The sequence below is a fragment of the Crassostrea angulata genome, chromosome 8 (assembly GCF_025612915.1).
Source record: "Crassostrea angulata isolate pt1a10 chromosome 8, ASM2561291v2, whole genome shotgun sequence".
Taxonomy (NCBI): domain Eukaryota; kingdom Metazoa; phylum Mollusca; class Bivalvia; order Ostreida; family Ostreidae; genus Magallana; species Magallana angulata.
Window position 1 is genome coordinate 20140729 of NC_069118.1, and position 12409 is coordinate 20153137.

Sequence of the window (12409 nt, forward strand, 5' to 3'; positions counted from 1 at the left end):
CCGTCATTTCCAATGCTCTAATTAAATGGTTTAACTTTGAAACCTATTCAATTGTGCATAAATTGAAGTCTTGCTTCACATAGCAATGTTTACAGTTATTATAACCTAGGTAACTGAGTCTTAGTGACAGTATAAAAGCAATTAACCGGTTGTGCAGATAACTGTTATATATATGATGTGTAGTACCCTGAAAGAGGAAATTTAATGCAGGTAGAAAAACCACTTTCCATTTTTTCTCTTTTTGTATCTAGAGGACATATCTGCTCACAAGATTGTTTATCACATCGGTCATGATACCTCAAAAAGATCTAAAGTGAAAATGGAAAAAAGAAGTCTCTAGAGAGAACATAACTTTCGTCTTCAATCGATTTCTTTCCTAGACGTTCAGAAACACATAAAGCAGTCAAATGGATATAGACTGTCCGTGAGAGTTTTAATGGTTTCCTTAATACTTTCCAAGTTGATCGGTGCTAAACGGATAAATATTGAATAAGTACATCTACAGGAAAGGTCGGAAAATTTGCTTTGTTCATTGACATATAGTTTTTACCATTCCTTGTGCTCTTCTGGCGTACATGTTATATAATCCAACCGCTGGTTGATCTTGTCATATTGTTAAGCGTCCATGTATATTTAAAACGTCAAATACTACGTACTAAATAAACAATTATAGCATTATCAAATATTCGTGACAAAAGAAATCTGTTGTAAAGAAGTTGAGCGAACACACATTTGTCTGGATTTTGTTTACGTGTGAAGAAAAGGGAATCTTCTATCTATATTCATTCATGATAACGGCCTTGTTGCGTGAATTCCAATACTTGAAGTGGGAAATTTCGGAGTTTTTAATGAGCTTACAGTTGCAATGTAATGGATAAACTGTAATTGAATTCGCATTGTTATACATTATTGCATTGTTTTACTCAGCATAAAAGATTGTAAGCTAAAGATAAAACGAAATATTGTAATGCCTAACTTCATAATGTTAATGAATTCATAAGAGATGTAATTACTTATAAAAACTAAATATTAAATGAAAAATTCCATTCCTGTACATGTGTTAATTTGACAACCAATACGATAACCCAGTAAACAATTAAAATTGAATCATCGAATTCAGTTTTAAAATACATGTTGCTCAAATATATTTGAAGGTCTATTTACAGTTGCAGTTTTGGAGAAAAAAAATATCTACAGATTAGCACATCTTTGGAAAATTTTATTATGAATCCGCTCTAAATGTTACCGTATCCATGTATCACTCTTCTTAACATTTTGTACAGAAAATGCATGTACAATAAATGTTTGACAATTAAGAACGTATGCAGCAATTCTTGGATTTAAACATTAAGCCAACAGAATTTTTTTTAATAAAATCGAATACCCAAAATATTAAATGCTATTAGGTATCAAATATTTTTGACATATATTCGTTTGCATAAACTATGTCAATTGAACCACATTGTTTTCTGTTTTAAAAAAAAACTTAAGAGTAAAAAAACAAAAACAACAGGACTCTAACACTGCAAGACATGAAAATACGATGTAACAAATTGAACCATAAACATCACAAATTGTAATTTATTGTAACATTTAAATCGTTTCTATTATAAGATTTTAATTTTGTTTTTTTAAAAGACATTATTACATTTTAACCAATAATTTGGATAATCATCTTAACAATATCTATAAAATTTCCTATAATTTTCCATTAAATAGATTTCAAATTTTAAAACCAAAAACCCCTTAGGGTATGACGACCAAATTAATATGCTTTTTCACGGAACATGATTTTGATTATCGCTGCACGGTTTATTTTTTTTTTCAATAAACAGAGCATATGGATATGCATATCATAAAACTCAAAGATTGATACAACCCTAAAATGAACAATTGACATCCCATAGTGAAGACATAAGACACATAACACGACGACAGTTCCCTATATCGTAGCTTCAACCGTCAGTTTTCAGAGTTTCGTTTGGGAGTTATTGTAATACCTGTACTTTATTATATTATATTATATTATATTCTAATGCAATGTATATTTTTACAATCTAAAGTTTAAACTTATTTTACTTATATTCATTACTTCAAAAACCATGAAGTGTGTAACAGGTGTTTAGATTATGTCCGTATTCAAGTGGTTTTTTTGTGCTACGGCGAGGGGTTCGCGATAGGTGAGAACTACTAGGAAAATGGGTTATATGATCTTAAAGTGGCATGGTCACGATTTTTGTCAAATTCTATTTTTCTGTTTTTATTATTTACAATGCTTTAGAAATGCATATCTAAAGATCAAATGAAAATTGAGAGTCAATCTTTAAGTTTTAAGCAAGATACAGAGCTCACAAATCTCTGTCATGTAAACAAGGCTCGTGCCCTGGTTGTTGTTTTTTTTTTTTTTACATAGGTTCAATGTACCAATAGAAACCCCTTTTCAAGCTGATTTATTTTTTTATCTTCTTATTTTTTTAAGCATAGATAAACAGTTTCTAACGTTTAACACATTCATTTTAGGTCTAGAATTAAAAATTCACTTCAACATTTAAATTTTAAACAAAAGCTTTGTTTACATGGCAGAGAATTGTAAGCTCTATAACTCGCTTATCACTCAACAAATGACACTCAAATTTTGGTTGCCTATTAATAATGCCTCACTGAAGGATTGTAAACATTAAAATCGGAAAAATATTTATTGATCAAAATCGTGACCATGCCCCTTTAAGTTCAAAACATGGCTGGGGTACAAACATATACATCATTGAAATACAAAACTACATCCGTTTGATTTTATCAGTCCCCTACTTGCAATACCGGAGGGTGATATTGTCTCTTTCGCTATAGGTTCCATAGTGTCCCATTTTGGTTTTGAAGTAGGATTTTTTTCGCTACGGTTTGGAAAATAGTAGTGAAACTTCTGTACAGATATTGCAAAATTACAGATGAAGTTTGAAAGATGAATAAATTGATTCTAAACAACTCGTTTTCTTTCTAATCTAGTTTATTTGAAAAAAATCTTTCATCGAATTTCTCAAAACAAAGCCAGTAGGGTACATACATGTATATTGCTTTTTTAATACTCCCAGAATGCTTGTTCTAGAAAGCTTTGCATGATATAGATAATCCAACCTATGTGTTACAAAAACTACACATAATGCACCTGAATGCCCTCCCCCCCCCCCCTCTTAATTATCTGATTAACAATAGTGTCGATAATAATCCTATATAAAATATTAATGACTTTGTCAATTTCCATTTGCTTTGCGATTTGGTTCATATTTTACCACTCTTGACACTCAGAAAAATGCAGTATTTAGCAGTTCCCTTCAATACAGAACTTTAAATCTGTCGTCATATATTTTGATTTGTTATATTCAAACAATGAAATTCTAGATCATTAGATGATAACAAACGACCTTGCTTTCAGCGATCATTTTGTTCTGCAATATATCATTGAATGGCTTAATTGGACGGAAAATTTTGCATTTTGATTTAATGGATTATTAGCCACTTTTGAATTGGAATAATTTAAATAGCATTAATGTAGTGCAATATTGTACTACATTCAATCAATAATTTGACGGATGAAGTTTCCCAAAATAGGGATTAATCTCTTTTTAAACGGCTGTTGCTGCCTGTATTATAAAAACTGTAAAGTCATAAAAATGTTTATTGGTTCTTAATTACTAAGTCCACACCAAAGGTAATATATTTAATAAAAACAAAAAACAAAGATTGTTCTATTTATTTATTTGTTTTAACTCAAACTATGAAATATATCTTACATTTTTAAGCGATGCCAAAGCAGTTTATTGTGTTCTTTAATCTTTTAAAAGCGTGATAAACATACTGTATCGTATTGTATTCCACTGATTTTTTGGAACCAATTTAGTTTCCGCCAATTCAAGAACATAGTAAAATATTATAAATATATTCGGGTTTGAATATATAGATTAAAAAATAACCTAAATCAAATCATGGTTAACTTGTTAAAAACCGATTGCCACCAAACATTTACGTTGCTGTTTGAGTGCTAAACAATTACAATTATATTTAAACAAAACTAAATACAAAGGTGTTTTTGTCGGATGCAGTATTCCAACGAATGCATTACTACCATGTATGTAAACAATGCAATTATGTTTATATAGCGTCTGGATTCATTTTCTTAAAGAAGGTGTCAAATATATTGAACAAAACAAATTGTACACAAACACAGGAAGCATCTGGTAGCCAACAGAGGTAACAGTATTAACATTAAAAATGTTAACTATAGAATGTCTTTTTGATATTTTCTTTCCAAAAAAAATGTTACAACCTTTATGATCGATATTCTTATAGATAACCATCTAAAAATATAGAATTCTGAAGATTTATTTGTAAACAACGTATTATAATAATAAAAAAAAAGCACGTTAGGTACGGATTATAGTCAATATTAATATTGTCTGTCCTAACAAGAGTCTTACCTTTCCATCGTCAGAACATAACTCTTCCGACTCTTCGTGTTGATTAACTCCTTGTCCTGAAAATTCGTCTTTCTTCTTTCTAAGTCTTATTAAAGTACTCATCAGGGATGATTCAAATTGCCGGTACGCAGGAGATACCTATCTTTCAGCACCCTTTGCTTATAACAAAGTGTATCCACAGAACCTTGCCAAAGAAATGTCTTCTCTGCGATGCTAACCTCGATCTGCTTGTAACCAGCTATGACTTTAATCGAATAAGATTGAGGTGTTTCGTCGACATGCACGGAAACCGCTTAATCCAATTTCATACTCTCGCCGTGTCAAGGTCCAATATAATTTCTCTTCTTCTTCTCCATCAAATACCTCCCTAATTGATTAGATGGAACTTTGGAGCCAAACGGACCAAATATCCAGTGACCATTTTTTTGTCTGTTTTTTCCTCCTTATCAAATCCGATGATGTCTTTTTGCGAACTAATCAGAAGTTTTCTTTCATGTAGGGTTAGTCTATCGCATCTCCGAAATATACGCCAGTTGAATAAGGTTTCAATGACACTTTATTCCGTATCCAATCCTGATGTTTCGTGAGAAAGAGAATAACGCGTAAATTGTCATTTACATTGCGTCGGTAACCGCACCTTATTTTCTTGTTTTAAGTTACACTTGATTAGATTGTCCCCATTATGTGAAGGGACCGCCACAATTTTTCACAGTTACGAACGTCTAACGTTCAATCGTTAAAAGACACTACCCTATTCTTCCATTTCCCTTAATGGAGCAACGTTACACATCATTGCTTATTTATGATGGGCTGTGCACCATGGCTTCTCGTAGATGCTTGGTGCTTTTAGAAATAATAACCACACTCTGAATTCAATCTATATGGTTTAATGCGGGCAATTACGACGAAGCTTGATAAATGATAGCTAGGTCTCAATCAGGCGACCTCATTTTGTTTGTGCAGTGCATTGTTTATAGTCAATGGAACGGCACAATTCAGAGATCATTTTTGATAAGGTTCTTCACTTACCATTATTATAACCACTTCTCTTTACTGCAACAGTTTGTGATTTATGAATTTAAACACACTATTCACCTTCAATAATAGCTTGTCTTTTTATTTATCTTATTAAATTTTTATTGATATTTATGCTTCTTCAGAATATCAAAAAAGGTAAACAATGATAATAGAAATAACTTTTGTAACAATCTTAAATGCTTACAAATACATCACGAGTATATCGCAATCTATATGTATGAATTCATGGAATACCCAGAAATTAAACGCATCAAAATACATATAGCTGTTACTATTTGATACATGTAGCCTAACCACTAATTAGGTAAATGTTTCACTGATATAACATACACGGTGATTTTATGTAAAACACCTGGGGCAGGGTCCTTATAAGTACAACTGACATTTTTAAATGTTGTTTTATTTACATTGCATTCAAAGGTAAATGTGTTTCATAATTCTACAAAATTTTGAATGCAGATAATCATACAAATAGTTATGGTAGAATCATTGAACAGTTCCAGTGTGTATTTATCTCAAATTTTAAAAACATCGTATGTTTAATACACTATGCAATTAATCCATTAATACATACAATGTGTATGATTGGTTTAAAGAAGTTTTTAAACGATCTTGTTATTATCTCAGCGAATAATTTTTTATTCCTCCAATTAGCAAACATTATTCGACTTTCAATATCACTCTTCTTGAGATGCTGCATAATAGATATATAACTCGCTTTCAAGTAGAGACACTTGAGCTGCTGCATGTTACTCTGTTGCGTACATTAATGACACAGTATTCTGAGGATTATTTAAATAATTTTTCTCAAATCATGTATAGCACCGGTTTTTTTCTTATGGCCTTTACTGTTTTGACTTTTGTCCTGTATAGATCCCTTTTTATAAGTCACTAATGTGTACTGTGGGTTATTTTCGCCCCGTGTAGATTTTGCCCTTCTACACTTGCAAATGGCTTCAATCGCTTTAGAATTTGCCAAGACACAGCTGTGTTTAAAGAGAGATAATATGAGACATTGGAATTCGCTTAGTGATAAATTCGCCTGTTGATTACGAGTGTGAGGAGGGTAAAAATAAAACGAGGGCGAAGATTTCCAAATATACAGTTTCCAAATATTGATCTTCTGCTTTTCGATATTTTCCAAGTGTATTCTTTATGCGTAAGTGTCTACTGTAACCTGAGACTGATTACATTAGTCTAAGGGTTAAAAACGGAAGAAGCTTGTTTTCTTGTCAGATTCATTTTTAATGAAATTAAATTTAACCAAGGAAATGTTATGCTGTTTTGTAACGTTATTTAACGTTTTTAATGGGAAAAATTGAATGACTTTGCATTTTCATTTCAGCATCAATTAACAAGTTTTGGACAAATACTGTTTAATGTGTTCGAGTTTGGAATAGTAACAGGTGTTCTCGAAACCCAGTCTTTCGGTGAAAATTAATAAACATAAGTATGTAATGCACTTTAATACTCATTTACTAGTATTTCTTTAGGAATTATGTTTCCTCTAGGGCTTTTTTTTCATTTAATCATCTATTTTGTCTCAGCTTTGAGACAATGTAAAGTGGTAGAAAACTCTCTAGAGAAGGGTCTGTCATAAAACATTCAATGCATTTTAGGACACTGATCATAAAAGGGTACAAAAATGCCACAATTTCACTGAATCATTGTACACCACTGTCGCAGAGCATGCAAAGAAAATTGATTTTAAATTATGATTATGGTTAATAATACTTCTCTAGTCAAGTTATCATAATGTTCAAAGGATATTTTGCCTTATTGCTTTCAATGAAAATTGATTTAGAAAAACTAAAAAAATGTCACCCAGAGAATCGAAAACGAATAGAATGTCTGTATCCGTGAATACTTCTATTTTTTAATGCAAGTGAGCGCATAAAAAGATATTAATTATTTACATAAGTGAAAAAATTTATAAAGACACATATTCCTTTTTTCATACGTATCCATAATAAGAATAGTACATATGTTAGTTGAGCTCGTACACATATTTTTGTATTAAATAAAATATAAAATAACCATGGCATTTTCACTAACAGCTAAGAAAATGCTTTTACTTGATAGGAAATTTCTTAATTTATATCACTCATGTTTGAAATTAATACAATCTCATCAAAATATAAAAATAAAACCAAATATTAACAATAGTTTTCATAAAAACGGTTTCTAAAATTATATTGGTAAATGTGAATGAAAAATACATTTTATGCAGTCACGTTAATGATAGATCAAAGAAAAAATATCATTATTATATTTATTTCCTAAGGAGGAGGGTTGCAGGTTTTTGGAAGTTTATTACTCGAAATGTTAATTTCTCACGTTAATATGATTAGTTATGTGTGAATTGTTGACTCCGAAAACGTGTTTTCTAAATTATATAGTAAGTTCTAACCTTCATCAATGTCAACATTCTATTGATGGGGTTATAAGCAAGCAATAACAAGGATAGACAGTAAGCATCTAATATGATGATTGGTGATATGAAACGACGCAGCCAGCAGTAAACCTTTGTTTTGATTCAAACGATGAAACAATAAACAAAGAGACGACGGATATTGTTTATGAAAGAAAGGCTACTATAAACAGTGTCTGAGCTACAAAAGAACGAGATCGACTGCCGAGGCATCTCAGCGCCGGTAAATATTGTTATTGATACGTGTTCCTGCTCAAGTATCCAGTCTGAGTTATGTTTCGTGTAAATCATCGGAACGGCTCTAGAGCGCCGAGGGAATTGACAGCTTCACAGCACCTGTGGAATAGCAGGGTGGTATCGGTACATTGTAAGTAGCTTTTGGATGGACAAGATGACGTGCAGACAAAAGCAAATTGGTCATTAATTCGTCTGCTGTTGACTAATCGTGCGGACAATAACCAGAAAACGGTACCCGTGACTGCTATATTCTTATACACAGAAGGGGTTATTGTCACGGAAGACAGAGATTGACTGCAGGTACATGTACATCTTCGTTGATAGAGTTGTTTTCAAATTATTGTACGTTGATTTTAGAAGAAGGGATGAAAGTGAAAGTATTACGGTTCCTAGACAAACCAAAATTTAATCGATGGATTGATTAAGCATCTTTTTTGAAATATGATTTCATGAAACAGAGACCAATATCGGCTTTCAATCATTTTATATGAATTTCTCTTGTATTTCTCCAAGGAAATGGGAAAATGTTTTGACGGTAAACAAGGTATTTTAGAGCTTAAAACTTGGTCATATCACCTGCATATGGTGTTTTTTGTCTCTCAGTTGATTCGATGCACAAGAGCATGCTCTTCATATGAACAGTTTCTAAGACGAAGCAAGCTACTGACAAACAAGTTGATAAAACAGGACTATCAACAGTCTCGTTTGAAGTCATCTCTTTTCGTAAGTTCTATGGTCGATACAACGACCTTGTCACAAATACAATCTTTCACTGGGTCGAATGCTGACTGACATTTTTCATACTAATTGTTAGACCATAATAACCAGCTAATTGTCTTCGGACTTTTCCGATTTTTTCCCCCGAATACGACAAAGAGCACACGGCGGGTGTGACCGGTCAAGGAGGATGCTCACTTATCCTAGGCACCTGATCCAACTTCTATCTATTTGGAGGTCCGTGTTGCTCTGCTTTGAATTTGTTTTTCGTTTAATGGGTTTTTGAGATGGTTCACGGTTTGTTATTGTCATTTTTTCATCTCAATTGATGTATAAAATAATTATGAATACATGCCAAAGAGTGCCAATATGCTGAAGTTTCAAAAATTGTAACAAAAAAAATTCTGAAAGTCAAATTTGTTATTCTTCTTTTTATACTATGGATAAAATCTCAATCTTAATCTTGTTGGTTATTTGTGTTTCATACATCATGTAAAATGATACCTGTCATCTACGCTAACTAGCTGACTATCATTTCATATACATATATTTGATATATAATATTGTTTTAATAAACTGAATCAAAGGTAAATGAGTAAGATCTTTAAAATGAATACAATAAAAATGAAGCAAGCAAGTTATGATTTATTAAACAATTTAATAAGATTTTGAATGAAGACTAAACTGAAATTTAAGAAAAATGAAATAAGAAAAATCATTGTATACATGCAACACCAACAAAAAATTCAGCCAAAGTTCGGATATGAAACTTTTGAAAAATAAAAAGAACACATAGTCTGTCTTCTTAAATGAAATATACACATTTCATTTATTGATTGATTTGATAGATTTTCGGAAATCCAATTGACCTCCCCGATTGAAATTGACCTTGTTTACCTGGCTTTGTCTGGTTTGCTTTTTATAATATGCGCTGGACGCAAAAATATCAAACGTCATGTCACAAGCATTGTATGAATTAATTCTGATTTTATTGTAGTGTGAAACATATTTAACATTACACTGCTGTTTTGTTCTCAGGCTAAGTATTAGTGCAATCAGCTTGTATTGGCCCAAAGCTGAACAACGCTAACCGCAATAATCAAAGTGCTGATACAGAGGTTGATTTCAAAACAGCAGAGTGATATTGTTCGCATCATTTATATCAACTTATTCATAAATCTAATACAGTTTTATATGATATAAATATTATTCATTACCTTTTACGTATTTTTATCAAATTCGTGTTATATACCCCCGGTATATATTCGGCGATGATATAATTGGAGGACTTTTAATGAAAGTCGCTATTAACGGTAAAGGAGTCTGTTATGATACATAAACATATAATCCAGAACTTACAGTTTTGAGAGGGACACTTCAGTCGTCATTAACATAATAATGATCTGGGGTTTTTCAAGTCATTCATTGCAAAGAAATCTTCATATTTTTTGTTGTTACTATCTAGGTTTCTTTTTAATTTGTACTATCTTTTGTTCTGACAGTCAGAGATGCAGCTTTGTTTTGAAGATCTTTATCTGCCGTTATAAAAGAGTTTATTGTTTTATAATGAGAAATGACAATAACAAACAGTCAACCATTTTATAAAACAATAAAAAAAATGCAAAATCAAAGCAGAGCATACGCAACACGGACCTCTAAAAAGATAGAGGTACATGTAAGATCAGGTGCCTAGGAGGAGTGAGCATCCTCTGCTAACCGATCACACCAGCCGTGTGTTCTTTGTCGTAATCGGGGAAAAAGTATCCCAATAAAATATTGAAATTTTTACATATTTATGCTATCAATTGTTTTTTTATATCGTTATTGACAGTATTCATTAAACGGAGAGAGTTTCGTAGCGATTATAGCGAAAGATAAAAGTGCAAATTAACAATTGGATTGGGTTTTAACCAAACCTTCCTTACATCTTTTTCATACGTATTTTTGTATTAAATAGTACTTTAAACGGTTTCAAAATAAAGGATACAAAACATATTTCTTAATTACATTTGCAAGATATCAGCACAGATAGTTATGACACTGCTATTCAAGACATTAAAAAAGGCAAATCATGGATTTTAAGCGAAGATCTACGCAGATCAGTGACCAGTGAGGATCATTACTTCAACAAGGAACCTTATTGAAATTGTTCTAATCCAAGATTATTCTTTACGGTACAGTGCAGATCAAAGCTCCACCAGTGGTACTTACGCGCTTTTGTGTCGGCAAGGAGGCAAACACAGTGTCATCAATAGTATTCCAGCGGAGAATCTTCGTCCACTGCCTATTTCGTCTTTTGCGAAAAGACATTTTTACACTAGAATGCTGAAAATAATAAATTAAACCTTAAAAAATCATTTAAACTCTAGTTCGCTAAAATTGTTTTAAATCATGTAAAGATTATCTTAATAATTTTTTTACTAGCAAAATTTTATTTGTTAAATATTTCATTGAAAAAGATGTTTTAAAAGGTGCAAATATTGAATACTGCCGAGAGATTAATGTTCTTTGTACTACATATGCGGTGTTAGTCTTTTGCTAATTCTTTGAATATCATACATGGTATATATTTAATGCCTCAATTAAAAAGAACATAATCATTAGCAATTCAAAGTACTATTTATCTTACCTTTTAATCAAACTATGCCAAAGTTCCCCAATCAACGTCTATTGCAAACAAAGTAAACCGACACGCTTTGTATCAGAGCAAATGGCACTACTTTACTCGTAAAAATACATACTTGAAAAAAAAAAAAACTACTGAGATGTTTTAATTAGTTTGAAACCAATCAATGGCATTTGTTTATCTCCTTTCTCAGAACGAAATAAATATCAGACTCCGGTCCTTCCCAGAAGGTGAATAAATAAAATCCTTGGTAACAAATCCCAAAGCATGTGACAATCCTTGAATTGGTCCAAATTCTGACTGATACGTAGCGCGTGTTGTTGCTTCGGGTTTAACCAATCTCCAAAACAGTCGACGAGAATACCAGTTTTATTAAACTTTAATGATAATTAGTGCGAGACAATCGCTGTTGAAACAGATGTCAATTGCAGCTAGATGTGGGATTTTGAATTCTGTTGCATTGTGTCTTCGCCATTCATTACCGCCCCGTTACCCTCACCTGTAGGTAATGTAAAGGAGAATGTATTCTCTGAAACAGTTATCCGAGATACCGCAGGGAGATAGAATTGATTGATTAATGGTACAGTAGTCTTTATGGCAAATTCTTTTAGCAGCGTTTATAGTGATTAGAAAGACGTTAGAGTTTGTGCAGGAAGAATATCAACTGACTTATGGTTGACTCTAGATCTTCGACAGTTTTATGGTTTGATAAATGATCAAGTAGTAAAAAGTGAAAAGAATTTTGAACATAAATGTATCTATATAAACATTGTTGCAGTAAGAGCAAATTCAGAAAAATTAATTTCCATTACAGGTATATACATGTATGAATCGTTAACACTGTTATCATGAATGTAACATTTACATTTTGCATTTTGTATTGTTCAT

At 31.8% G+C, this 12409-nt stretch overlaps 1 protein-coding gene across 3 annotated transcripts in view; it reads right to left on the bottom strand.

Moving 5' to 3' along the window:
* The window catches only part of LOC128157662 (pleckstrin homology domain-containing family G member 7-like), a 29021-nt gene extending 16949 nt beyond the window's left edge, over positions 1-12072 (bottom strand). The window contains exons 1-2 of one of the 3 annotated variants that reach the window (XM_052820233.1): positions 11525-12072; positions 11107-11220 (exon numbers count right to left, since the gene is read on the bottom strand). In XM_052820233.1, coding sequence (XP_052676193.1) covers positions 11107-11205 — 99 coding nt within the window. In that variant the 5' untranslated portion in view covers positions 11206-11220; positions 11525-12072. Of the gene's footprint in view, positions 1-4472; positions 5298-11106; positions 11221-11524 lie in introns of those variants that run through there. The other 2 variants (XM_052820234.1, XM_052820232.1) reach the window with 2 other exon arrangements.
* Positions 12073-12409: the final 337 nt, after the last annotated feature.